Here is a 25,032-nt window from a genome sequence, read left to right on the forward strand (position 1 = left end):
GCGGTGGCGTTAGTGTCACTCGCCGCATCGGTGCAAGGGTTCCGAGCTCACGTCAGTAGTGTTACGTCGGCCGTGATCCGGAGCATGAACAGCCTTGTGGCCCGGAGGGACCGACGTGGACAGATCGCTGCAGGACAGGGGAGTGAAGCATGAAGGTCCTGAACTGCTAACCTGCTCCAGCGATCTGCCATACGGGGGTTAAAGCTACGAGCGCTTAAGGGGTCCAGGCACCGAACAAGCTCGCGGCACACCAACACACAAGCTGTCTTACTTAGGAAAGTCATCACACACACATACACACACACACACACACTTGTTAATTTAGCACTTAATTTAACACTCAAGCACATGCCCCACACATGCCTCTGCTTGTGCTAATTAATTCCACAAATCTTCTATTCACAGTACCAAACACCTGCAGACTCCAACACATGCCCATTACACACATGCGCACACACACACACACACACACACACACACACACACACACACGCTTGTTCTGTCTTGTTTTACCTTAATCTGAGGAGAGCGGAGCTGTGAGCGAGGTGATAGAGGGGGAACAGATAGACGAGTGGAAAGATGAGCGGAGCACAGAGGAGTGCCAGAGAGATCCGGGGGTTGGGGCTGAGGGGTGGGAGCAGAGGGGGGAGGAGACGCAGAACGGAGAGGAGCAGAGGAGGGGGGGAGGAGGGGGGAACCAGGAGGGGGGGTCGTGGGAGACGCCGCTACCCCAGGAGGAGGCACGGGGGAGGCGGGAGGTGATGGAGAGGAGGAGGGGGGCGACGCGGCGATGGGGGGGAGGAGAGGCTGCCGTGAGGGGTACAGGGGTGGAGGAGTGGCGGGGAGGGGCGGCGACGAGGAGCGGAGAGGGGAGCAAGAGAAGGGGGGAGAAGAGAGGGAGGGAGGAGGAGGAGGAGGGGGGAAGAGACTGCGGTGAGAGGAGGGGAGAGAAGTGAGAAAGAAAGGGGGAGGGGAGGAGCACGGAGAGGAAGGGAGAAAGGCGGGCCGGAGAGGGGGAGAGCGAGGGGACGGCAGACGGGAGGCCGCGGGGGCAGGAGGGGGAGAAGAAGAGAGGAGAGCGGCTGGGCTCCACGACCGCGGCGGAGCGCAGCAGGGGAGCAGGGGAGGAGCGGAGAGGGGCGACCGAGGCTGCAGCGGGCCGTGAACATCAGCCTAGCAAGGAGGACAGTGCTAGTTACTCCTCACACACACACACACACACGCACACACACACACGCACGCACGCGCGCGCACGCACACACACACACACACACGCACGCACACACGCACGCACACACACACACGCACACACGCTTCTCCAGTATAGTAAAACACAATCCCTGTGTAATAGCTTTTAGATTGTATTCAACAGAAAGGCTTAACACTTTAAAAGGATAAACTTGGAAACAATACATGATGACTAGACAGACAGACAGACAGACAGACAGACAGACAGATGACGGTAGGTAAATTATGGTGTCATACTGCAAGATCTACCTCTGGTCTCAAATCACTGCTTATACAAGTGGATGCGGGAGATCTGATTGGCTTGTCTCCCTCTTCCTGTATGTACAGCTCAGGAAGTGCCGGACCAAAGCTCTCTGGAACTGGCTCCGAGGAAACGCTGAGCACACCAGACAGGAGTGTCACAGTCTCTTCGCTGTAGATCTCATCATCTCTGTCTGCTGGGCTTTCTGGGTCACTGATCAAACTGACAGGCAGGGGTCTCTCCAAAGCTGAGCGATCAGGTGGCACCTGCAAGTCCGCTAAGGTTTTCAATTGGTTCGCCAAAGTGGTGGGTGACTTTTTGGCGGGCAGCATATGGCCACACATCCTCTCGACGTCCTGGTGTCGCCGTTTATTCGGGAACATGGACAGGAGTTCGCCATGCGGGTCTGACTGCTTCCTTGCGCGCCCCAGGGTCCACTGTTCTCCAGTCAGTGTTTTAGCATCGTTCTCCTCTGCTTCTGTGATGCACAGCTCTCGGTTCAGATCTGAGGTCAGTCTTTTGGCTGCCTGTGTGGCTGCGAAGCTGTCCCTATTGTAAAGGGGGTGGGAGCGATCTGTGCCAGAAGAGGTGGAGCTACACGTGAGAGGCGGGGACACGGGTGGAAGAGGAGGCGGGGATGGAGGCGGGGTCGTAAAGGACGCCCACGAGATGGTTTCTTGCTTGAGAACAGGGAAGCGGTTTAGGGTGGAGCTTCGCGGTGGGGGGGTGAGGCCTCGTACCGGGGGGGTGGGCGGTATGGGGCTTGCGCAGTGAAGGATGCTGGGAAGGGGTGGAGGAGTGGGTGGGACTGGGGTGATACTGGGAGAAGGGGTGGAGACACCCAGCGTAAGGGACAGCCATTCGCTGGTGACTACTTGGAGGCTGGGCCAGGGGGCAGAGACAGCATGAGACAGCAGAGAAGGGGAACCGGGAAAGGACTTTGAGAGAGGGAGAGAGAGAGAGAGGGAGAGAGAGAGAGAGAGGGAGAGAGAGAGGGAGAGGGAGAGAGAGAGGGAGAGAGGGTGGGGGGGTACAGGGAGAGAAAGATAAAGAGTGAGGGAGCAGGACAGAGAGAGAGAGATAGCAGGACAGAGAGAGTGAGGGAGCAGGAGAGTGAGAGAGAGAGCAGGACAGAGAGAGAGAGAGAGAGAGAGAGAGAGAGAGAGAGAGAGAGAGAGAGAGAGAGAGAGAGAGCAGGACAGAGAGAGAGAGAGAGAGAGAGAGAGAGAGAGAGAGAGCAGGACAGAGAGAGAGAGAGAGAAAGAAGCAAGGAGAGAAAAAAAGCAAGTGTGACAGAAATAATTAAAAAACTAACAGGATCGCAACCTTTCTTCTTTTCACCACAGTAAAAAAAAAACCTTTGCTAATTTTGGTATGAAAGCATTTAACGACATTGGCAAAACTAGTTCTGGCATATTTCTGCCGGATTTTATTTCAAAAGCACAGAGGTTGCTGCTTGACTCTTTGGAACACTCTTCCCACTTCCAAAAAAACTCCCAAACAATCTCGGGAACACGCACAGGAATCTCTCGGACCACTACCAAAATGCTGCCTTTTAAAGGTATATACACTCTAAAAAGCAGTTTGTGTCACATTTTTAGCAGAGTTTAGTGTTAAGTGCAGCGTATACAGGTTTGTGTGTGCACGCGCGTCTGTGTGTGTATTGTGTATGTTCTACAATTTAGTAAAAGAAGCAAGACCGGCGCAACTGTTGAAATTACATTTTTTAAAAACATTTGTTTACCTTTTCTAAGACCAATACCAGAATTATTATTTTGTTATTTCGCTGAGCTGTTCTCGTGAGAGCAAGATTAACAATAACTGCTAGCTAGCAGATAGCGTGAACGCCCTTGATGCTCACAGTGGACTTTTCATTTGCATAATTTATGCGAACGTTTGTAAGGGCCCTCTGAGGCCTCAGAGACCACTCCCTTTATCACAGCATGCAGCCAGTACGAGGAACGTGCGTTTGCATTTTAAATTTGGTCAAATGTTATTTCACACGCTGCACTCGGTACTGTTCTATGTTAAGCTAACGTGCTTTAGATTTTCTCATCAGCACTGTGCGTTTGTATGGTGGATTTGGAGAGGCTAATTATAACCAGAACACACTCACCCTTTGCTTGTCTCCATGGCGACCAGGGCTCTTGGAAGGAGACCCTTTGATGACATCAACGTATGACACGGGGAATATCCCCTGCTTATTGGAGCCAGGGATCCTCCCCTCAAACCAGTTTATATCCACCTTCCTCAGCAAGATCACCTTCTCTCCCTGTAACACACACACACACACACACACTGAAATTGGTTACTTTGTGTGTCCATGTGGTTCTTATATATATTACATATTGAGTAGATGACTGAGTAGATGTCTACTAGCATCTACATGTATATGGACATAGAACATGAATGTGTGTTTATTAGTGATGTAGGATTCAGGAGTGCTTGTCTCGCAGGACAGGAAACATGAATGTGTCTAAACCCAGATAGTGTGTGAGTGTGCGGGTATGTGAGTGCGTGTGTACCTTCCTCAGTGACAGTCCTACATTGGTGTCATGTGTGTGTGTGTGTGTGTGTGTGTGTGTGTGTGTGTGTACCTTCCTCAGTGACAGCTCTACACTGGTGTCATATGTGTGTGTGTGTACCTTCCTCAGTGACAGCTCTACACTGGTGTCGTGTGTGTGTGTGTGTGTGTGTACCTTCCTCAGTGACAGCTCTACAGTGGTGTCGTGTGTGTGTGTGTGTGTGTGTACCTTCCTCAGTGACAGCTCTACAGTGGTGTCGTGTGTGTGTGTATGTGTGTGTGTACCTTCCTCAGTGACAGCTCTACAGTGGTGTCGTGTGTGTGTGTGTATGTGTGTGTGTACCTTCCTCAGTGACAGCTCTACAGTGGTGTCGTGTGTGTGTGTGTGTGTGTACCTTCCTCAGTGACAGCTCTACAGTGGTGTCGTGTGTGTGTGTGTGTGTGCGTACGCGCGTACCTTCCTCAGTGACAGCTCTACACTGATGTGTGTGTGTGTACCTTCCTCAGTGACAGCTCTACAGTGGTGTCGTGTGTGTGTGTGCGCGTGTACCTTCCTCAGTGACAGCTCTACACTGATGTCGTGTGTGTGTGTACCTTCCTCAGTGACAGCTCTACAGTGGTGTCGTGTGTGTGTGTGTGTGTGTGTACCTTCCTCAGTGACAGCTCTACACTGATGTCGTGTGTGTGTACCTTCCTCAGTGACAGCTCTACACTGGTGTCATATGTGTGTGTGTGTGTGTGTGTGTACCTTCCTCAGTGACAGCTCTACACTGGTGTCGTGTGTGTGTACCTTCCTCAGTGACAGCTCTACAGTGGTGTCGTGTGTGTGTGTGTGTACCTTCCTCAGTGACAGCTCTACACTGGTGTCGTGTGTGTGTGTACCTTCCTCAGTGACAGCTCTACACTGGTGTCGTGTGTGTGTGTACCTTCCTCAGTGACAGCTCTACACTGGTGTCGTGTGTGTGTGTACCTTCCTCAGTGACAGCTCTACACTGGTGTCGTGTGTGTGTACCTTCCTCAGTGACAGCTCTACACTGGTGTCGTGTGTGTGTACCTTCCTCAGTGACAGCTCTACACTGGTGTCGTGTGTGTGTACCTTCCTCAGTGACAGCTCTACACTGGTGTCGTGTGTGTGTACCTTCCTCAGTGACAGCTCTACACTGGTGTCGTGTGTGTGTACCTTCCTCAGTGACAGCTCTACACTGGTGTCGTGTGTGTGTACCTTCCTCAGTGACAGCTCTACACTGGTGTCGTGTGTGTGTACCTTCCTCAGTGACAGCTCTACACTGGTGTCGTGTGTGTGTACCTTCCTCAGTGACAGCTCTACACTGGTGTCGTGTGTGTGTACCTTCCTCAGTGACAGCTCTACACTGGTGTCGTGTGTGTGTACCTTCCTCAGTGACAGCTCTACACTGGTGTCGTGTGTGTGTACCTTCCTCAGTGACAGCTCTACACTGGTGTCGTGTGTGTGTACCTTCCTCAGTGACAGCTCTACACTGGTGTCGTGTGTGTGTACCTTCCTCAGTGACAGCTCTACACTGGTGTCGTGTGTGTGTACCTTCCTCAGTGACAGCTCTACACTGGTGTCGTGTGTGTGTACCTTCCTCAGTGACAGCTCTACACTGGTGTCGTGTGTGTGTACCTTCCTCAGTGACAGCTCTACACTGGTGTCGTGTGTGTGTACCTTCCTCAGTGACAGCTCTACACTGGTGTCGTGTGTGTGTGTGTACCTTCCTCAGTGACAGCTCTACACTGGTGTCGTGTGTGTGTGTGTGTACCTTCCTCAGTGACAGCTCTACACTGGTGTCGTGTGTGTGTGTGTGTGTACCTTCCTCAGTGACAGCTCTACACTGGTGTCGTGTGTGTGTGTGTGTACCTTCCTCAGTGACAGCTCTACACTGGTGTCGTGTGTGTGTGTGTGTACCTTCCTCAGTGACAGCTCTACACTGGTGTCGTGTGTGTGTGTGTGTACCTTCCTCAGTGACAGCTCTACACTGGTGTCGTGTGTGTGTGTACCTTCCTCAGTGACAGCTCTACACTGGTGTCGTGTGTGTGTGTACCTTCCTCAGTGACAGCTCTACACTGGTGTCGTGTGTGTGTGTACCTTCCTCAGTGACAGCTCTACACTGGTGTCGTGTGTGTGTGTACCTTCCTCAGTGACAGCTCTACACTGGTGTCGTGTGTGTGTGTACCTTCCTCAGTGACAGCTCTACACTGGTGTCGTGTGTGTGTGTACCTTCCTCAGTGACAGCTCTACACTGGTGTCGTGTGTGTGTGTACCTTCCTCAGTGACAGCTCTACACTGGTGTCGTGTGTGTGTGTACCTTCCTCAGTGACAGCTCTACACTGGTGTCGTGTGTGTGTGTACCTTCCTCAGTGACAGCTCTACACTGGTGTCGTGTGTGTGTGTACCTTCCTCAGTGACAGCTCTACACTGGTGTCGTGTGTGTGTGTACCTTCCTCAGTGACAGCTCTACACTGGTGTCGTGTGTGTGTGTACCTTCCTCAGTGACAGCTCTACACTGGTGTCGTGTGTGTGTGTACCTTCCTCAGTGACAGCTCTACACTGGTGTCGTGTGTGTGTGTGTGTACCTTCCTCAGTGACAGCTCTACACTGGTGTCGTGTGTGTGTGTACCTTCCTCAGTGACAGCTCTACACTGGTGTCGTGTGTGTGTGTACCTTCCTCAGTGACAGCTCTACACTGGTGTCGTGTGTGTGTACCTTCCTCAGTGACAGCTCTACACTGGTGTCGTGTGTGTGTACCTTCCTCAGTGACAGCTCTACACTGGTGTCGTGTGTGTGTACCTTCCTCAGTGACAGCTCTACACTGGTGTCGTGTGTGTGTGTGTGTACCTTCCTCAGTGACAGCTCTACACTGATGTCGTGTGTGTGTGTGTACCTTCCTCAGTGACAGCTCTACACTGGTGTCGTGTGTGTGTGTGTGTGTGTGTGTGTGTGTGTGTGTACCTTCCTCAGTGACAGCTCTACACTGGTGTCATGTGTGTGTGTACCTTCCTCAGTGACAGCTCTACACTGGTGTCGTGTGTGTGTGTGTGTACCTTCCTCAGTGACAGCTCTACAGTGGTGTCGTGTGTGTGTGTGTGTGTACCTTCCTCAGTGACAGCTCTACACTGGTGTGTCGTGTGTGTGTGTGTGTGTGTGTGTGTGTACCTTCCTCAGTGACAGCTCTACACTGGTGTCTCGTGTGTGTGTGTGTGTGTGTGTGTGTACCTTCCTCAGTGACAGCTCTACACCGGTGTCTGCGTTGAAATTGTATCGAGCCACAGCCTCCCCCATCTCCCTGACCTGAGCAGGGGGAGGAGGACGGACTGGCTGCTTCTGCTCCAGAGATACTACCTTCTGAGAGAGAGAGAGAGAGAGAGAGAGAGAGAGAGAGGGAGAGGGAGCAGGAGAGAGAGAGGGAGAAGGAGAGAGAGAGAGAGGGGAGGGAGAGGGAGAAGGAGAGAGAGAGAGAGAGAGGAGGGAGAAGGAGAGAGAGAGAGAGAGGGGAGGGAGAAGGAGAGAGAGAGAGAGAGAGAGGGGAGGGAGAGAGAGAGAGAGAGAGGGGAGGGAGAGAGAGGGGAGGGAGAGAGAGAGGGGAGGGAGAGAGAGAGAGAGAGAGAGAGAGAGAGGGGAGGTAGAGAGAGAGAGAGAGAGAGAGAGAGAGAGGGGGGGGGAGGGAGAGAGAGAGAGAGAGAGAGAGAGAGAGGGGGGAGGGAGAGAGAGAGAGAGAGAGAGAGAGAGAGAGGGAGGGAGAGATACAGGACATGAGAACATTAGTGATTATAAGGCACTAGAGGGAGAGATTATAATGGCCATGTACACACACACACACCTCTACGTAAGAGATGGGGAAAATTCCAATTTGTCCTCTGTGCTCTCCTTCGTACCAGTTGCTGTCGATCTGTCTGATGATGTTGACGGCATCCCCCTTTTTAAATGAGAGCTCCCTATAAACCACACACACACACACACACACACACACGTTATATCTCTGGACTTGACCAATAGTTCTACCACCATATATACACAGCTATAGTCATTAACTACAAACATACAGTGTAACTGCCCTTTAATATTCACAAGCTACAGTGAACTGTGCTGAAATGTTTCTCTTGTTGCCCGTTTGCTGTAAGCGTGCGCAGTATTGATCCACAGACGGGCAACCATGCAAAGACGTTATTAAAGGCACCATTATAGAAGAATCTGAACAACTCACAGCTTGGAGTGAGTGTGTGTGTGTGTGTGTGTGTGTAAAAAAACAAAGCACAACCATGTGCTAGGTACCCAAGGAAAAAACCGAGGACACAATGCCTTATGCATGCGTCTGAAATTAAAGGTGCAGTCAGTGGCGCTCATACTCACTTGCTGGTCTGAGCTTTAAAATCATAAATGGCCCTGGCAGTCTGTCTCTGATGGAGGAGAGAAGATAATATGAGATATGTCATCTGCTTAGAGGACACCTAGGAGACAAGCAGAGAGGTCATCAGCTCTCTGCCCATCCCCCAACACCGAGCTCCAACATGTCCCCAGTGCCACACAGAGCAATGCAATCATCAGGACTTCTCGTAGTCTGGATCTTCTAAATGGTCGTCTACCATTTGGCTGTATTATTATTATTATTATTATTATTATTAGTAGTAGTAATAGTAGTAGAATTTGATATAATAATAAATTAACTTGAGGGTTAAGGGTCTCGCTCAGGGGTCCAACAGTGGCAACTTGGCAGTGGTGGGGCTCCAACCGGCAACCTTCTGATTACTAGTCGTGTACCTTAACCACTGCCCCTCATTACATTCGCAAATTTAATTACCGAAGTTATCAAAATTCACATCAGGTCAGGGTTACTTCAGGAAAAGGGGTCTACCAGTTCCTGATAGATACACATGGTTAAATCAATCAGATGAACTGTGGAATTAAACACTTCTGTGGAAATATTCACGAAGTCTGCTCTCATAAGTCCCTATAAGTACATGTGTTTTATAGGCCATATTACCTCTCGATCTGGAGTAAGTCTTCTGTTCTGAGCAGTGTGGGAACCAGCATCAGAGCCCTGATCTGAAAATCACACACACAGACAGACAAAGACACACACACACAGGTCAAAGGTGCACGGTGCATCAGCTGCTATGACGATATGATTTGCACGCACATGATGGTCTTGTGAGGGGTGAGAGGTGAAAGGTGAAGCACTGGTAAAAACAAAGTGGCTGACAACAACAAAGAAGGGCAACCCAAGATGTTTATTTCACTGACAGATTTCAGACAGATGAATAAAGACCTGGATACAGCAATTAAAAAAACAAACAAACAAACAAAAAAAAAGAGTACAGGGGGCTAGATTATTTTCCAATTGCTTCAACACATTTCTGTGAACACTCCAAAGCTCTCTCTCCCCACACACACACACACACACACACACACACACACACACACACACACACACACACACAAAATTGATGAAAGGTGCTATGCCGGAAGCAACTGGAAAAACGTTTATCCACAAGCAAACAAAAATAAACATTCAACGTAAATCAATATTAAACAATTACCGCCAATCGCATTCCATCTATAAATGGAAAAAAAAACCCCAAACAAACAAAAAAAACCAAACGATGAACCAAAACGAAATATCACACGTACCATACAGGACTTAGCATGCCTCTACCACACGTGCTGCGAACGCGACATGCTGCTTCTGCCTCTTTTCCACCAAACGTCGGACACACGTAACGGAGACGCCCGTACCCCCCCCCCCTCACGTGCTTAACGTGACTCGCCCGTTTTTTCACGGCACACAGCCTGAAACGCGCCGCGTAAAAGATCAAAGGCGATTAGCACCTTTCCTCGAAGAAAGGAAGCGTGGTTAACACCTTCCTTTCAACTCGAGATGTGAAAACCCCTCATAGATCAGCGCTGATTCTCCACAAGGGGGAGCCGTTAGCACTCAAGCAGCTTGGCGTCGGTGACACCGTGCGTCCTTGCCTGGTAGAGAAGAGGCAAGTGTTTCAGTAACAACGGCAAGGTCTGAAAGGACGGGGTCGGGGGCTCTCGGTGAGCGGGGAGGAGCTTGCGCTGCTACACCTGAGCGGTAGGCTGCGCTCGCGCGCCGGTCGTCGTCGGCGGGGTCCGCGCGGTGCGGATGCTGGCAGGAGGCACCGTGGTGAGGCTGGTGGGAGTGCGAGGAGGAGGAGGAGGAGGAGGTGGTGGTGCGGCCCGCCCTCCGACCCCGCAACGAGGAGCTCCTCTCGGGGACGTCCGGGAGCAGCTCCTCCAGGAGGCGGCGCAGGATGCTGTCGTCCGGCAGGCGGGCCGGCCCCAGCCCCTTCTCCGCCCGTATGTGCTCGTAAATGTCCTGCAGGGCGGCGTCCAGGGCCTCGTAGACGGACGCGTCCGGCCTGCGGCGGGCGTGGCAGCGCGGGGCGGGAGGGGAGCCCCGCCTCCTGCGGAAAGGCACGGGGCTTACCAGGAAGGCCAGCTTGGCGAGGCCCGAATCGCCAGGCGGGGGCCGGCGCGGGGGTGCGGCCCCGCCGCGGCCCTCCTCCTGCTGCGCCCGCTCGTGCTTCAGCACGGTGGTAAAGCGGGTGTAGGAGGCAGGGCAGCGGCCCTTGCAGGAGCTGATCAGGTGCCGGTGCTGGTACCCTTGGCTCTGGCCCAGACTCTGGTGGAGGTGCTGGTGACAGTAGCCGCTGCCACCGCGGTGACGGTGCCCGTGGTGGTGGTGGTGGTGGAGGTGGGCAGAGCTGCAGAAGCTGTCGGACGAGGCCAGCGAGCAGCGGTCCACGTCGCTCTCGCTGCAGAAGGACGACGCCTCCATGGGGACGAAGTCGCTGAGCTCCGAGGCGCAGGCGTCCGGCTCGCTATCCGAGTAGTCCGGCCCTGCCCGCCCTTCCCGGCGCTCCGGCGGGCTCCTCGCCCTCTCGGGCGGGTCCTCCTCCTCCAGCAGAGACTCCACCGAGAAGCGGCGCTTGGGGCAGCTGCTCGCCCGGGAGGAGCCTGGCGTGGCCGAGCCCGACGGGGCGTCGTCTTCGCCCAAGTCTGGCATGGACTTGGACTTCTGGATCAGCTGCTCGTAGGCGGAGATCCGCTCGGGCACCGTGTGCCGCGGCACCTCCTGGCCCGCCGGCGTCCAGGCGTGGAGCGTCTTCCCCCGCTGCAGCTGCCGCTCCAGCTCCAGGATGCGGGAGCGCACGGAGCGGATCACCTCGGACGGGAGCAGCTGTGCCCGGTCGATGTGGTGCATCTTCTTGTACAGCTGCAGGAAGCCCGGGGTGTCGTGGGCCAGGCGTCGACGCCGGCGCCCCCTGGGGGACGAGTCCAGGCTCTTCACCTGCGGAGGCCGCGCGTCCCCATCCGAGAGCAGGTCGTCGCAGCTGCGCGACTTGAGGCGCGGTGGGGGGGCCGCCGGCCCGTGCCCCTCTCTCTCACTGTCCTCCGCGCTGCCCCACGTCTCGGTGTTCTTGCCGCGGGCGGAGCCACACAGGGTGGAGGCGGAGAGGGTGAGGGAGTCGTCAGAGAAGAGAGAGGACGACGTGGGGTCCATACCTGGGGAGCTCCGGGACGGGGACAGAGACTTGCTAGCGCCCCCGGCTGCCGAAGGAGAGAACGCAGCGTGCCGAGAGAAAGGACAAAGGATTTAGTGAGCTCCGTGGGAAGAAACAGGAAGAGAGTTAGTGGGGTTAAAACCAGCCGTTGGACAGACGAGGGGGTCAGACGCACAAAATGATAAAAGAAGATCGAAGAAGACCCTTAAAGCAGAGAGACAAAGACAAAAACAAACTGCCACGAGAATCCATAACTCCATAAAGTATATCCATAACTCCATAAAGTATAATAGCTATATTTATATCTACATACTGCAAAACAAAAGCACAGAGTGCAAAACATACAGCTGCTCCTTCACTGTTGTAATAAGCACCAATACATTCTTCAAAACAACACAATGTTGGATGTTATCAGTGTTTTGACAGCGAACTTGTGTGTGTGTGTGTGTGTGTGTGTGTGTGTGTGTGAGTGTGTGAGTGTGAGAGTGTGTGTGTGAGAGTGTGTGTGTGAGAGTGTGTGTGTGAGAGTGTGTGTGTGAGAGTGTGTGTGTGAGAGTGTGTGTGTGAGTGTGTGTGTGTGAGTGTGTGTGAGAGTGTGTGTGTGAGAGTGTGTGTGTGTGTGTGTGTGAGTGTGTGTACCTTTTGCTCTGGATGGGGAGGAAGGGGAGGAACGCGTGGCGGGTTTTTTCAGAGTGCTGCCTCTGACAGGGTTGGGGGGGTGTGCCGGGACCTGACCAGCATCCTGCTCATTGGCTGAGCCCTGCTGATTGATAGATGGCTCTGACCTTCGTCTCTTCCTGTAGTCGCTGGCAAGACTACAAGTCCCACCACGCACCACAAAATCACACACACACACCATTATTGACCTCCACTGTTATCACCCATAAATTGACCATATTTTTAAATAATTTTTATAATCAAATGTTCACAAAATAAACTAAAACTCTAAAATTTGTCGGTTTGCTTTTAAATGTGTTATTTAAGAAAACCAAAAGCTGAAAAAAAAATAAAAAAATCTGGTGGGTGAGACTCTCGGACCCCTGAACTGTATTCTAACGACCAACCAAAGCATTCCCACGCGTCCGGCTAACAAGCTGAGGCAGACGATGCGGCCGTAACAGCTGTAAGGAGAGTTAATACTGTAGTGCGGGCACATAGATCCACTCTATGGAGACTGGAGCCTCCCACTGAGCTACAGATAAGGGATGGATGAATCAGGAACAGCAGGGGAGCAAAAGAAGCACTCTCTCTCTCTCTCTCACACACACACACACACACACACACACACACACACACACACACACACTCTCTGCAAACACACAAACCCGTGAAATGAGTACACACCACCCGTCCATACCCACACGACGTACACGTAAACAAAGGCTCTACGGTTTCCTCACTGCCTTTGTGACAGAAAGGCCCGGCTAAGCGGTTTGGAGGCGGTCCAGGTTTTGGGTTTTTCTTTCTTTCTCTTTCTCTCGAAAACCCCCCCCCCCAAAAAAACAAGAGTGAGGGAACCCCCAAAAAAGAAAAGAAACCCGAGGGCCGAACAAGGGAAAGAGGACTCACCTCGAGGCTCCCCCTGGGTTCTCGGAGGGCGGGAGGTAGAGGGACGTCTGAAAGAAGAGCAAACAATATGACAGAGCGGTCAGAGTAGCGGGAACAAAGAGCCCCAAGCGCTGCTCATCCAGGCCGTGCGCACTACGCTCAAAAGCTTCCTCCCGCGCACACGCTCAGGCAGCCGTGACCCGCGAGGGTTCCGCGACCTTTGACTGGGTTTCCGAGAGGGGAGGATTGCTGGGGTAACCACGGAAGAGACCGTGCTCAAACTCGAGGCGCTTCCTGGGAGCTGGGAGTGTGTGTGTGTGTGTGTGTGTGTGTGTGCGTACAAACGCTGCACGTGGAGACTCTGCACAAGGAGCCTGGCTATTATGTCCTTCCACTATGACCACGCCTCCTTGGTTTGCACCAATCTGAAACCGCTCTGGAATAAACGCGGCAATCCATCCATCGTGCTCCAGGTTCATCCACACCGCATTCAGATCTGTGCTAACATGGAAGTCCGAGCTAGCCAATACACTGTGTGTGCGTGTGTGCGGATAACAGGCAGGTGTATACACGCACTGAAGCAAAGGTTGATACACACAAAGCCGCAGACATAAGCACACACTTTTAACAACTGCTTTTTTTGCAAAATGAGGACAAACTTTCCGGACACAGGAAAGTCGGAACTGCGGGATGGATGCGGAAGCGTAATAAACCGGATGCAGTGCTCAGAACCCAGAATGAGCTTAATCCAGGGGAAATATCAATAACTGTTTCAATAATCAATAACTATGCACAAGTAGCTCAGTAGCTACAGAGCGCTGATGACTGTGATAAATGACTGTGATCCCTTTTTGTGAGAGGCTGACCGAATGACTTTTTTTTAAATGTTCAAAATATTTATTAATACACAATACACATATGTGTTGACAGTTACTTCTTCCCCATTTTTGTTCCTTGATAGCAAATTAACAACTAAACACAACTGTACAGCCTGAAAACTAAACACATCTATACAGACTGGAAAACGTGTAAACTGCAGTCACCCTCTGCTGGATGAAGTTGACACTGCAATGTAAAGTTAAATTATATAACTTTAATATAATGTATGTGCTATTAATTTGTCATTTCCGTACATCAAATGATACTGCGGCTCCAGCTAGAATGGCCATGGGTAAATGGGCTGGAGTGTGCTAATACATTGTTAGACAAAGCAAGGGGGAGGTGAGAGGAGGAGGAGGTGAGAGGAGGAGGAACGGACAGGGGAGGAGGGAGAGCGTGGCTTTACCTGAGCATGGCTGCGTGCGGAGATGTCAGGAGTGTAATCCAGCCTCTTTTTAGGGGGCTAGAAGCCCCGCCCCCCCCCAGCCCCACCCAAGCCAGCGAATGCGAGAGTCGAGCAGAGAGGAGCAGAGATGAGGTGAGGAGATGGAGAGACAGGTGAGCCATGAGACAAAAAGGAAAAATGTGGAGAGAGTGACAACGTTAGAGCACAGAAAAACCTGAGGGCATGGGTATCGCACACGCTCTCTCTCACACACACACACACACACACACACACACACACACACACACACAGTGTCAAAATCTTAGGATGCTAGGAAGGTTACGGTCAATGTAAAGCTCGACTCAAGTGTCAGTGCCACAACATGCCAAAAAACAGCAAAGCCAGCTGTGTGTGTGTGTGTGTGTGTGTGTGTGTGTGCGTGCGCGTGCGTTTGAGTGTGTGTGTGTGTGTGTGTGTGTGTGTGTGTGTGTGCGCGCGCGCACGTAGGAGAAAGTAAGCAAATAACATAATATGGGTGTGTTCATGTATGGATGGTGTGTGGATGAAGTGGTCATCTACAACACCCCCTGAAAAGGCATTCTGCTTGTTTACTCGAACGGTAAACAAGTAAACAAGTGGCAACGAGTGAGAAACCCACAACCAACCAAACTCAATGCATTATGCACCCTGCAGGAGCCAAAAGGAACTGCACCCTAAGGCTCACATTAAAGGAGCAATAAGTCATTTTTCAAATGACTCCTCTTCAGTTTATGAAAGAGCCATTATACTGACACCTAGTGGTCTGGATGTATCAGATATTCTGTGCCAGATCAATGTCAAACATGGCTGCCTCCATGTGGGGTCTCGATCTGTGGAGCATAAACTGATTACAAGCTATTTGATTCTTAATCTCATGTGAACCGCACTTTATAAAAAATGGAAAATTCATAAATAATCACCTTCATAAACATTGTTTGCTACTTTTTGGTGGTAAAAATTACTTATTGCTCCTTTAAAACAACTGAACATGCTAGAGGAAATTATCAATAGAAAAGTGCTTGAGTCTTTCGATAAAGTTCCTATAGCTGTGTCTGCATTTGATGTGTGAACACAGACCAAAAAAGTTTATGAATTAATTTAAGCAATATCCTAACATTTTTTTGTAATGTGTCATCAAATACTTCCTTGAAATGATTAGTTAAGCTTCTTTAAATGAAGCTATTTTTTTGCCTGTATAAGTTTGATTTGATCTGATTATGATTTGTTTATTACTGAATGTGACAATAAACCAACGTCATGTTAATGATGTGCTTGGGGACAATTCAGTAATGGTAAATGTTATGTGTTAAGTGTGTTATAATCGTATATATGATGTTTCTGAAGCTTGTTATTTACACCAGGTTATTCTGAAGTGCTTGTGAGTGAGAGGAGTCTTACTTTAACAAGCGCACACACACACACACACACACACACACACACACACACATGCACACACACACGCACACACACACACAGCAGAAGTACACAGAGCAGAGAGAGCATGGCAAACCTGGAGCTCCCTCGCTCCCTTGTTCTCCCACTTACCGGGTGACCAAACTCCAGCTCGGAAAAGAACCTAAACCATGGCTCGTTTTCTAAATCTATCTCATCTCCCGTTAACTCAGAGGTCTGGAGCATAGGGCAAGCGAGAGGGGAGGAGAGGAGAGGGGAGGGGAGGAGAGGGGAGGGGAGATGGATGCAGGGATTAGGAACATAGCACTGATTTTCAAAGCCTGATAGGTCAAGAATGGGAAAAGATAAAAGACTTCACAATAGATAACACAGTCCCCCCCCCCCCCCCCAAAAAAAACCCCCAACCCAAAACAAAACACACACATAGACACGAAAACAGACATATTCTGGGCTAAACATTACAGAATGAACACAAAGTTACAAAAGTGTACTTCACCCTTTTATCCACAAGAGTGCAGTAACGTTCTTCTTGAATGCTTAAACAAAGACCCACCCCCGTTCTCTCTCTCTCTCTCTCTCTCTCTCTCTCTCTCTCTCTCTCTCGCCAACTATTAGTGAGTAATCCTTCCACTCGTTGTCTCCTGGGACGCTTTCTTCTGCCAAATTTCCTGTTCCTTAGCTCCGAGCAATGCAGTGATTCAGATCTGCGACATTTTTTTAGCCCCGTGCCCTGTGGGAAATGTAGTCTTTACGAGTCTTCACTTCACTTAACTCGTTCTTATTCATCAGGACTTCTAAACGGAATAAATATTCTGCCAAGGCTCTCCGAGGTAGGCTGTAAGGCAACTACGCGCACCCACCCACACAACCTACTCACTGATAACTGATTTTTCTTATTGCCCGCTGCACAGTGAACAAACCAGCATTTATTATCGACACCAATCACAGTCTGTCTGATAATTGCATAGCGCCGGAGCTTTCAGAATGACGCCCACTTTAAACGCCACGCAAAGCGAGCGTACGGGGGGTGGTATCATTAGAGGAACTGTCGACCTGTCAAGTTTGCAGAACATTTGAAAAGATGTGAAAATATAGCATGTGGGAAACCATGGCAACCCCATCTTTATCGTTTAGAAGGCCTACCAATACCCACCCACTAATACACAATAAAGAGCCTACCCACCGCCTCTTTTACAGAATAAGGTAACAGATTAATTTTGCGTTTAAGTTATTGCAAAAGTTCTTTCTAGTGAAAGTTATTGCTCACGTTATATATATTTTTTCTGACACCTTCTTAGCTATTTGCTTTTTTAACTGCGATTTCAGTTCCAGTTTTAAATGTGACGTCCAGTGGGCTCGCTTCCGAGCTGCTTGCGATCGCCTTGAAGAGAAAGAAGAGGAGAAATGTAACAATGTCAGTCAAACTCACTGTCCCACTCACCGGCCTCTCCTGTTCAAGGATGGAGGACTTGCCGGGCTCGTACTCGAAGATACTGCGCGGCTCCGCGCGATATTTGCGCGTGTCCACTTTCCGGTCCGGAGGACTCCACTCATTTCTGTGGAAGGGGCGGTGATAGTAGTTATTCAGACTAGTCATTTTTTTAATGCTAAATGTAACTTTGACAGGAAAAGCTGGCACAAACGTGCATTTGCCGTGCATTCATTTATCTTTATGCAGCAAAGAAAAATAAACGGTCTGTAACCGTTTTAACTTCACAGCGTTAGCCATTGATAAAAAGCCACTGCTTACGGGTCGTGCGCCTGCTCTCGCTCTCGGTCCAGGTCTCGCGAGCGCAGCTGCAGCAGCGACGGCATGGGCGGGGGCGGGGGCGGGGCGGCGGCGGGGCTCAGCTCCCGGCGAGGCGGCCCGTGGCTGGGTTCGGTCACGTCGCGGGACAGGGGCCGGTAGGTGTGCGTCCGCGGCGGAGGGTGGGCGTGGACGGCGTCGTAGTGCTCTGTTCGGTCGGAGCAAATGGCACGCGCGGTCGCGTCAGGCACGTTTTATGAAAGGGCGCCGGTCCGCGTGGCAGATGCTCTACGGCCAGTCGGGAAACCGCGAGTGCGTCGCGTGCGTTTCCGGCTGGTCCAGCAGAGGAGGGGCGCCGTCAGGGATGCCGTGAAAAGGCGTCGCCTAATGTTGTAATCATTTCCATGGCCGCTGTCAGTCACAGGCCACTTAATTAGACTCGTCCTATTTCCCCCCCCGCCCGCGCCTCCCCCCGGAACAGCGCCCCTGCGACGGAGACGCGAGCGCTGACGGACTCACCGTTATTTACGACCGCGTAGGTGGCGCTGTATGTGTCTGCGTAGTCGTCATCTGTGGAGAGCATAAAAACCCGCTATGAAGAAGACGAGTGTGTTGTATGTGCGTATTTGTGTGTCTCTGTCTTTCTCTGTGTGTGTGTCGAATGTTTCATGTTTTCTCTTGCCGCTCGGCCATAATGGATTGTTTTTTATGCTTCACACCTTTACATCAGACAGTCTGACCCCTCTTTGGCCTACACAGGACCGCATAGAACTGCAGTACAATCTGTACTACTGCAGAATATGGTAACACGCTGTAATGAAGAGGATAATGGATGCTGGGGGCGATTTTGAGCCTGTCTGCAGCTTATAGAAATGAGCGCATCCATTAAACGTCGATGCTCAGCAGTTTTCTATTGGTTGAAAGGCGTGGAGGGGATTTGATTGGTTGAACGTTGGGCTTGATCTTTTCAAAGCTTTTACATTTACATTTATAGCATTTATCTGAAGCTTTTATCCAAAGCAACGTACAATTATGACTGAATACAGCTTGAGCAATTGAGGTTAAGGGTTAAGGGTCTTGCTCAAGGGCCCAACAGTGGGAACTTGGCAGTGGTGGGGCTTAAACTGAGCTACCACTGAGCTACCACTACCACTTTTACATTAAAACAAACAAACGCAACGTGTGTACTTTGACTGGATGCTTTTCAAAAATCAAATTTTTACCTTTAATATGTTTGTTTATTTAAAATGTTTACTGATATTATAATACTTTTTTTTTTTTTTTTTTAAAGTTCAGAGTAGCTCACCTGCTTTATGAACCATATGGATCTGCTTAAACATGGTTTTGTACCAGTCCTTAGGCCTGTCTACAGTCTGGGAGAAAAAACACACACACACACACACACAGTTCCTGATTGTTTCACCTTGAACTGGGAACTAATTTAAGTGTCATGGTAACCAATTAAAAACAGAAAATGAGCATTGAAACACCTATACACACACACACACACACACACACACACACACACACACTACTCCTGACTGTTTCAAACTGAGCCCAGAACTAGTTCATGTGTCATGGTAACCGTTTAAAAGACCTCCCACACACACACAGAGAGTTTAAATCGCTGATGACTTAAAAGCATTCCATTCCTGTGAAAAGATCAAATGTCACAACAACAGCAGCACAAATTGAAAGGGGCAGTTCCAGACCCAGACAGGTAGAGCGAGGTGGAGGAGCTCCAGACCCAGACGGGTAGAGCGAGGTGGAGGAGCTCCAGACCCAGACGGGTAGAGCGAGGTGGAGGAGCTCCAGACCCAGACGGGTAGAGCGAGGTGGAGGAGCTCCAGACCCAGACGGGTAGAGCGAGGTGGAGGAGCTCCAGACCCAGACGGGTAGAGCAAGGTGGAGGAGCTCCAGACCCAGACGGTAGGGTGAAGGGGGGCAGGGCCTCGCTGTGCGATGGTTCTGTGAACCGAAAGCTGGGCCTGTTGTGGTCAAACATTTTCCAGCTGGACTTCTGAACTGAGCACAAACTCTGGGAAAGCCAGTGAGCCAGATGGCTACAAGTACTTCAAGCACTTGGCCTGCACAGCTGATGAAGGACCTCTGTCCAAAACGTCCTGTTTCTCTGGAAACCTTGTGCACTTCACGGCAGTTTTGAATATGTCTACATCTCTTACTACATCTCAACAGTTGCTGATATGGGAAGATTCCCCACAAACTAAAAGTTAGCAAACTTCAAACCAGCCAATGTATGAAAAAAATAATTAATCTTCATGTTTTTTTTCCTTTGGCTGCTTTTCAGAGAAGGCAGTATTGGTATGTATTGATATGAACATTTAGGAAACAAAGATCATTTGCAGGTGAAGGGTTAGGAAGCATGGAAGTGGAACAGTAAGAAGATGAATGGATGTGTGATCTTTGCCACACCGATGCCCACAATGCCCACTCACCGTGCGGATGGCAATGGGGATGCCCGACTCGTCGACGGGGCCGATGCCCTCGTAGTGTGGAGCTTTGATCATGGACACCTTCTTCTCTTCTTCTGAGAAACGGGCGATGGGTGTGGCACTGCTGACCACTGTCTGACCGGCCATCACTGACTCTCTCTGCATGTTCTCTGAGCCTTCTGAGAGAGAGAGAGAGAGAGAGAGAGAGAGAGAGAGAGAGAGAGAGAGAAAGAGTGGCAGGCACAGAATGTAAGAGCAAAGAAAGAGATTAAGGGAGAAAGAGATGCAGACAGGCATAGGGAGCGAGAGATAGTGAAAGAGACATAGACAGATAGCCAGAGGAAGAAAGAAAGATGACATCCACCAGAGACAGTGTCAGAGACACATCGAGCTATACCAGCAGACATAGTCAGACAGAGAGAGAGAGCCAGGCAGAGAGAGCGAGAGAGCATCAAATACCAAAACCGCAGAAAAGGAGAGCGCATACGAACAGATGAGAACAGAGAGCAGGAGAACGAGGCAGAGGGGTGGAGGAGGGGTGTTGGTGTGAGGAATGGGTGGAAGGGGGACATCTAACTGTAACTAGTGGATTAAAGCATTCCTCAGCACTGCATCGTTGACGTCATAATTCTGCTTCCCACAGCTGCTTCCAACCCTGAGCGGAAGCTTGGAGTCCTCTCTCTCTCTCTGTCCATCTCCACTGTGCTCTGGTATCTATTGCTCTGGCCTGGCATAATAGGCGCAAATACATCCTGTCCTGGGGATAGTATTTGACATGACCATACCACTAGCTGCCAATAGCGGCGTCGCTAACGAGATGCACGCTGTACACAGCTGTTCCGGCCCACTGGGTTCGGGTCAGTGACAGAACCAGAGCCAGATGGACCACAATGGCTGACGCCTACATAATCTGTCCCGATCATTTCCGCAAGGATTTACGGCCAACGATCTGACAGAAGGTAGGATAGTGTACTTCTTATTACAAGGTCTCTGTTTCAGAAGCTGAATAAATCAATGCAGCAGTAAACAGTGTGGTGTACGCTGTGTGTATCGCTCCTCTGCGCAGAGCTGCCTCTAGTGGAGGAAGTAGCCATTGCAGTTTACCACGGCAGCGGTAATGCTAACCACACGCTAACGCTAACACCGAAAGCAACAGAGGCCAGGCTGAAACCGCCCACTCACCTGAGCGTCTAGTCAGGTGCACCTGCGCCAGCCCTGGGCTAAGGATCGGCGGAGGAGGGGGTCGTGGAGCAGGCGAGAGGGGCCTCTGGGGACGGGTGCTTCCATTCACGGCCGCCTGCAGACAGCAAAACAGACCGCCTCGGTGAGAGAGAGAGAGCTGTGGGCCGTTTTACTGACCGTGAGACTACAGTCTACAGACTTTTCAACCACAGAGCATGTCCAAAGAGAATTATAAACAATCAAAAGTCAATTATAAGCAGTCGAGAGGTAAATATTTGCAGGATGAAGAGACGATATAAGCACTCGCAATGTGACATAAGGCAATACAACTTTAGGATACACAGTGATTAAATGAAAATGAAAATTTATCGGTAGGACTTTGACAGCATGACGGACCGTGGGCACTCACAAAAAGCATACGAACAAATACTGCAACACATTAACAAGAATAGGCGAAACTCGAGCGGAAAAAAGAACACAAGGTAATCACACCTGTAGCAGTCACAGGTAGCCGAAGAAGCTTTGTGAGTAGGTGAGATGTCAACACTGAATTCAGAATATACTGAATTCAGAAAATACTGAATGCAATGAAGCTTTATTAAGGGGTCTAATGCTTGAGCTTAAAGGCAGATTTCACATCTGACTATAGCAAACACACAAATAATTTAAGACAGTTGAGTAAGCCTATAAACAAAACTCTAGAATTTAGGCAATAAGCCTAAAAAGCGTATTTAGTTGAATACTAAACAATCCAATAAAATACACGCAACAAGAGCTGGATGATAGATGAGTTTAGCACTTAAGCACTTTAGAAACATTCAGAAACACATGCAACCAGTGCTAGCACACTTGTAGGGTGGGAACAAACAGAGAACAGAGATTTTGTGGTGGGACAAAACGTTTTAGGGGAAAGCAGAGTGAGAACAGTGCAGAGGGGGTAGGGCTGAGTGATAGTTACGTTAGTGCCTGCGGCCACTGCTGGGGTAGTGGGGGCTTGGGTGTCGTCTGGGCTGACAGAGGCGTGGCTGAGCGTGGGGGAGGGGGTGGGCGTGGCCATTGGGGAGTCCACGCCGCAGATCTGCAGCTCCTCGAGGACGGCCGTCGATGACGAGCAGTGACTCAGCGCCGACACGGATGCCGGCGACGCTACAGGGGAGGACGTCGGCCCAGAATGTTCTGGAAAGGCGTAGGGCAGCAGGGAGAGCGCTTTGGGCAGGAAGCCCGACAGGAAGTCGGGCGAGTCCCGACTGGCACGGCCGTAGGGCGGCGAGGGCGGCCTGTAAACTGGAATGGCGCCCCCTCTTGGCGGCGAGACGTCACGCTGCCACAGGGTGGGAAGGAGGGACGAAGGGGAGGGAAAGAAACGGTTAGTGTGCCGGCACAGCCAAGCCTAGCAGGAAGTGGAAACATGGGCTGTACCATGTTAGGAGACAAACGGGGGCGGGGGATTGCAACTTCAGCTGCGGAAAAAAAGAGAACTTTTAACACTGCTAACAGCACAACAAACATACAGATCTCTGTTAGAATAGTGTCTGTATTCCATCTCATGCAATATGGATGGTGGCTGGAGAACACTGATCAAATCCATTGACTACAAACAGCTAATCAGTTGGAAAGCGCCAAGTTAATTGATTTCAGATAGCTGTAATACCGCCACATTTCCGGCTGTTTCAGCAGGCCCTGGGCGTTTGGACAGTGGGTCGGCAGGGCTCTGGGCTCCGGATCTGCTTCCCAAGCTTCCTGGTCCTTTCGGGGCTAGCTGGATGGAGAGAGAGGCTGTGTGCATGGGGGTGACAGGGGCAGAGTCTCCACGTGGCGGGGGCGTGGGGGGAGCCGTGGATGTGCGTTCCTTGATTCCAGCCTTCTTAGGCTGGGGGTGGGGATTCACAATCTTGGCGGGGTTAGCGTTAGCCTCAGCAGCCTTGGCTGTGCATGTGTCAGTTACGTTAGCATTAGAGCTGTTAGCGTTAGCCTGTGGCTCGGCGTGTGGTGGGCCGGATGTGATACCGTCGGAAGCTAACTTAAGAGAGGAGACCTTGCGCTCCAGCAACTGGGTTATAAAGCTGTTAGCATTAGCATTCAGCTCAGGGGAGGGGTCTGTGAAGGAGGAGGTGGTCTGGGTGGTCTTGGAGTACGAGTAGGAGGAGGAAGAGCAGTCGGATTTGATGGCGAAGGAGCCAAAAGGGATTAGGTCATCGCCCTGTGACAGACAGAGGTGTGGGTCGGACAGTGCTGGGAGGGAACTGTAAGGAGGAGGATTAGGGGTCATGTGATAACTCTCTCTCCGAGGGGGCGGGAGCGGGACCTGATTGACACAGAGGGGAGCCAATCAGGAAACATTACAACATCAGAGCTGAGGGTCTTGAAGAAAGTAGAAGGTAAGGTCATTTCTACATTGGTTCTGAAAGGGATCCACAATTATGGAGTATGAGTGAAAGCAATTGTGTTTCAGTTGTCTTTGAGAGTCACGGATGCAGAATGCACTTATTAAATAAACAACAACAACAACAATAATAAAAATAAAATTCCATCAATTTTAAAGTCTGTGAAACTGCTTCCATCTTGCATCTTAAAGCTGTATTACAAAAAACATATGCACATACACATGTGCACGCGCACACACACACACATTTGGAGACGTCAAACATTCTTACACTGTTTGATCTATGGAAAACAGTGTGTATATGAAACAACATATATATATATATATATATATATATATATATATATATATATATATATATATATATATATATATATATATATATATATATATATATATATATATAAACCTATAGTATAAAAAACACTATAGGTAAGTTACCCTGTAGATAATAAACATAATTACTGTAAGTCCTTCAAATACGTTGTGCTATTAATTGAAGTGATAATCATCAGTATAATATAACATATCAGACAATTTCAGTAAGATATTCTGACTGCATTGTTAGTTCTGAATTGCTTTCCGCTTTGCATAAACTGTGTTGAGGACTGTTCTGGGCCCAGACAACACGCCTTTCTCCTGTATCAGTTTCCTTTTATTTACTTATGCAGTTTCACATTTTCTTTTGTGTTATGTGAAAAGTACTCTGCACCAATGCTTGCTTATTTTTGGATTCTTTCACGAAACGGTATGTGCAGTGGGGATTACTGAGGCAGGGTGTTACAGTATTGTACGATATGCTGTATGTGCAGTGCGGATTACTGAGGCAGGGTGTTACAGTGTTGTACGATATGCTGTATGTGCAGTGGGGATTACTGAGGTTGGGTGTTACACTGTTGTACGATATGCTGTATGTGCAGTGGGGATTACTGAGGTTGGGTGTTACACTGTTGTACGATATGCTGTATGTGCAGTGGGGATTACTGAGGTTGGGTGTTACACTGTTGTACGATATGCTGTATGTGCAGTGGGGATTACTGAGGCAGGGTGTTACACTGTTGTACGATATGCTGTATGTGCAGTGGGGATTACTGAGGCAGGGTGTTACACTGTTGTACGATATGCTGTATGTGCAGTGGGGATTACTGAGGCAGGGTGTTACACTGTTGTACGATATGCTGTATGTGCAGTGGGGATTACTGAGGTTGGGTGTTACACTGTTGTACGATATGCTGTATGTGCAGTGGGGATTACTGAGGCAGGGTGTTACACTGTTGTACGATATGCTGTATGTGCAGTGGGGATTACTGAGGCAGGGTGTTACACTGTTGTACGATATGCTGTATGTGCAGTGGGGATTACTGAGGCAGGGTGTTACACTGTTGTACGATATGCTGTATGTGCAGTGGGGATTACTGAGGCAGGGTGTTACACTGTTGTACGAT

General features: G+C 50.1%; 1 protein-coding gene across 1 annotated transcript in view; it reads right to left on the bottom strand.

The window, feature by feature from the left end:
* The window catches only part of sorbs2a (sorbin and SH3 domain containing 2a), a 29,070-nt gene that overhangs the window by 3,598 nt on the left and 440 nt on the right, over positions 1-25,032 (bottom strand). Inside the window, exons 3-21 of the mRNA XM_035530037.1 lie at positions 22,856-23,509; positions 22,163-22,594; positions 21,205-21,319; positions 20,026-20,201; positions 18,876-18,942; positions 18,089-18,139; positions 17,573-17,777; positions 17,264-17,378; positions 15,955-16,038; positions 14,392-14,448; positions 13,128-13,174; positions 12,198-12,373; positions 10,099-11,604; positions 9,011-9,072; positions 8,380-8,477; positions 7,850-7,964; positions 7,246-7,374; positions 3,606-3,761; positions 3,492-3,506 (exon numbers count right to left, since the gene is read on the bottom strand). Coding sequence (XP_035385930.1) covers positions 3,492-3,506; positions 3,606-3,761; positions 7,246-7,374; positions 7,850-7,964; positions 8,380-8,477; positions 9,011-9,072; positions 10,099-11,604; positions 12,198-12,373; positions 13,128-13,174; positions 14,392-14,448; positions 15,955-16,038; positions 17,264-17,378; positions 17,573-17,777; positions 18,089-18,139; positions 18,876-18,942; positions 20,026-20,201; positions 21,205-21,319; positions 22,163-22,594; positions 22,856-23,509 — 4,260 coding nt within the window. The remainder of the gene's footprint in view (positions 1-3,491; positions 3,507-3,605; positions 3,762-7,245; positions 7,375-7,849; positions 7,965-8,379; positions 8,478-9,010; positions 9,073-10,098; positions 11,605-12,197; positions 12,374-13,127; positions 13,175-14,391; positions 14,449-15,954; positions 16,039-17,263; positions 17,379-17,572; positions 17,778-18,088; positions 18,140-18,875; positions 18,943-20,025; positions 20,202-21,204; positions 21,320-22,162; positions 22,595-22,855; positions 23,510-25,032) is intronic.

The sequence above is a fragment of the Electrophorus electricus genome, chromosome 9, assembly GCF_013358815.1.
Source record: "Electrophorus electricus isolate fEleEle1 chromosome 9, fEleEle1.pri, whole genome shotgun sequence".
Taxonomy (NCBI): Eukaryota; Metazoa; Chordata; class Actinopteri; order Gymnotiformes; family Gymnotidae; genus Electrophorus; species Electrophorus electricus.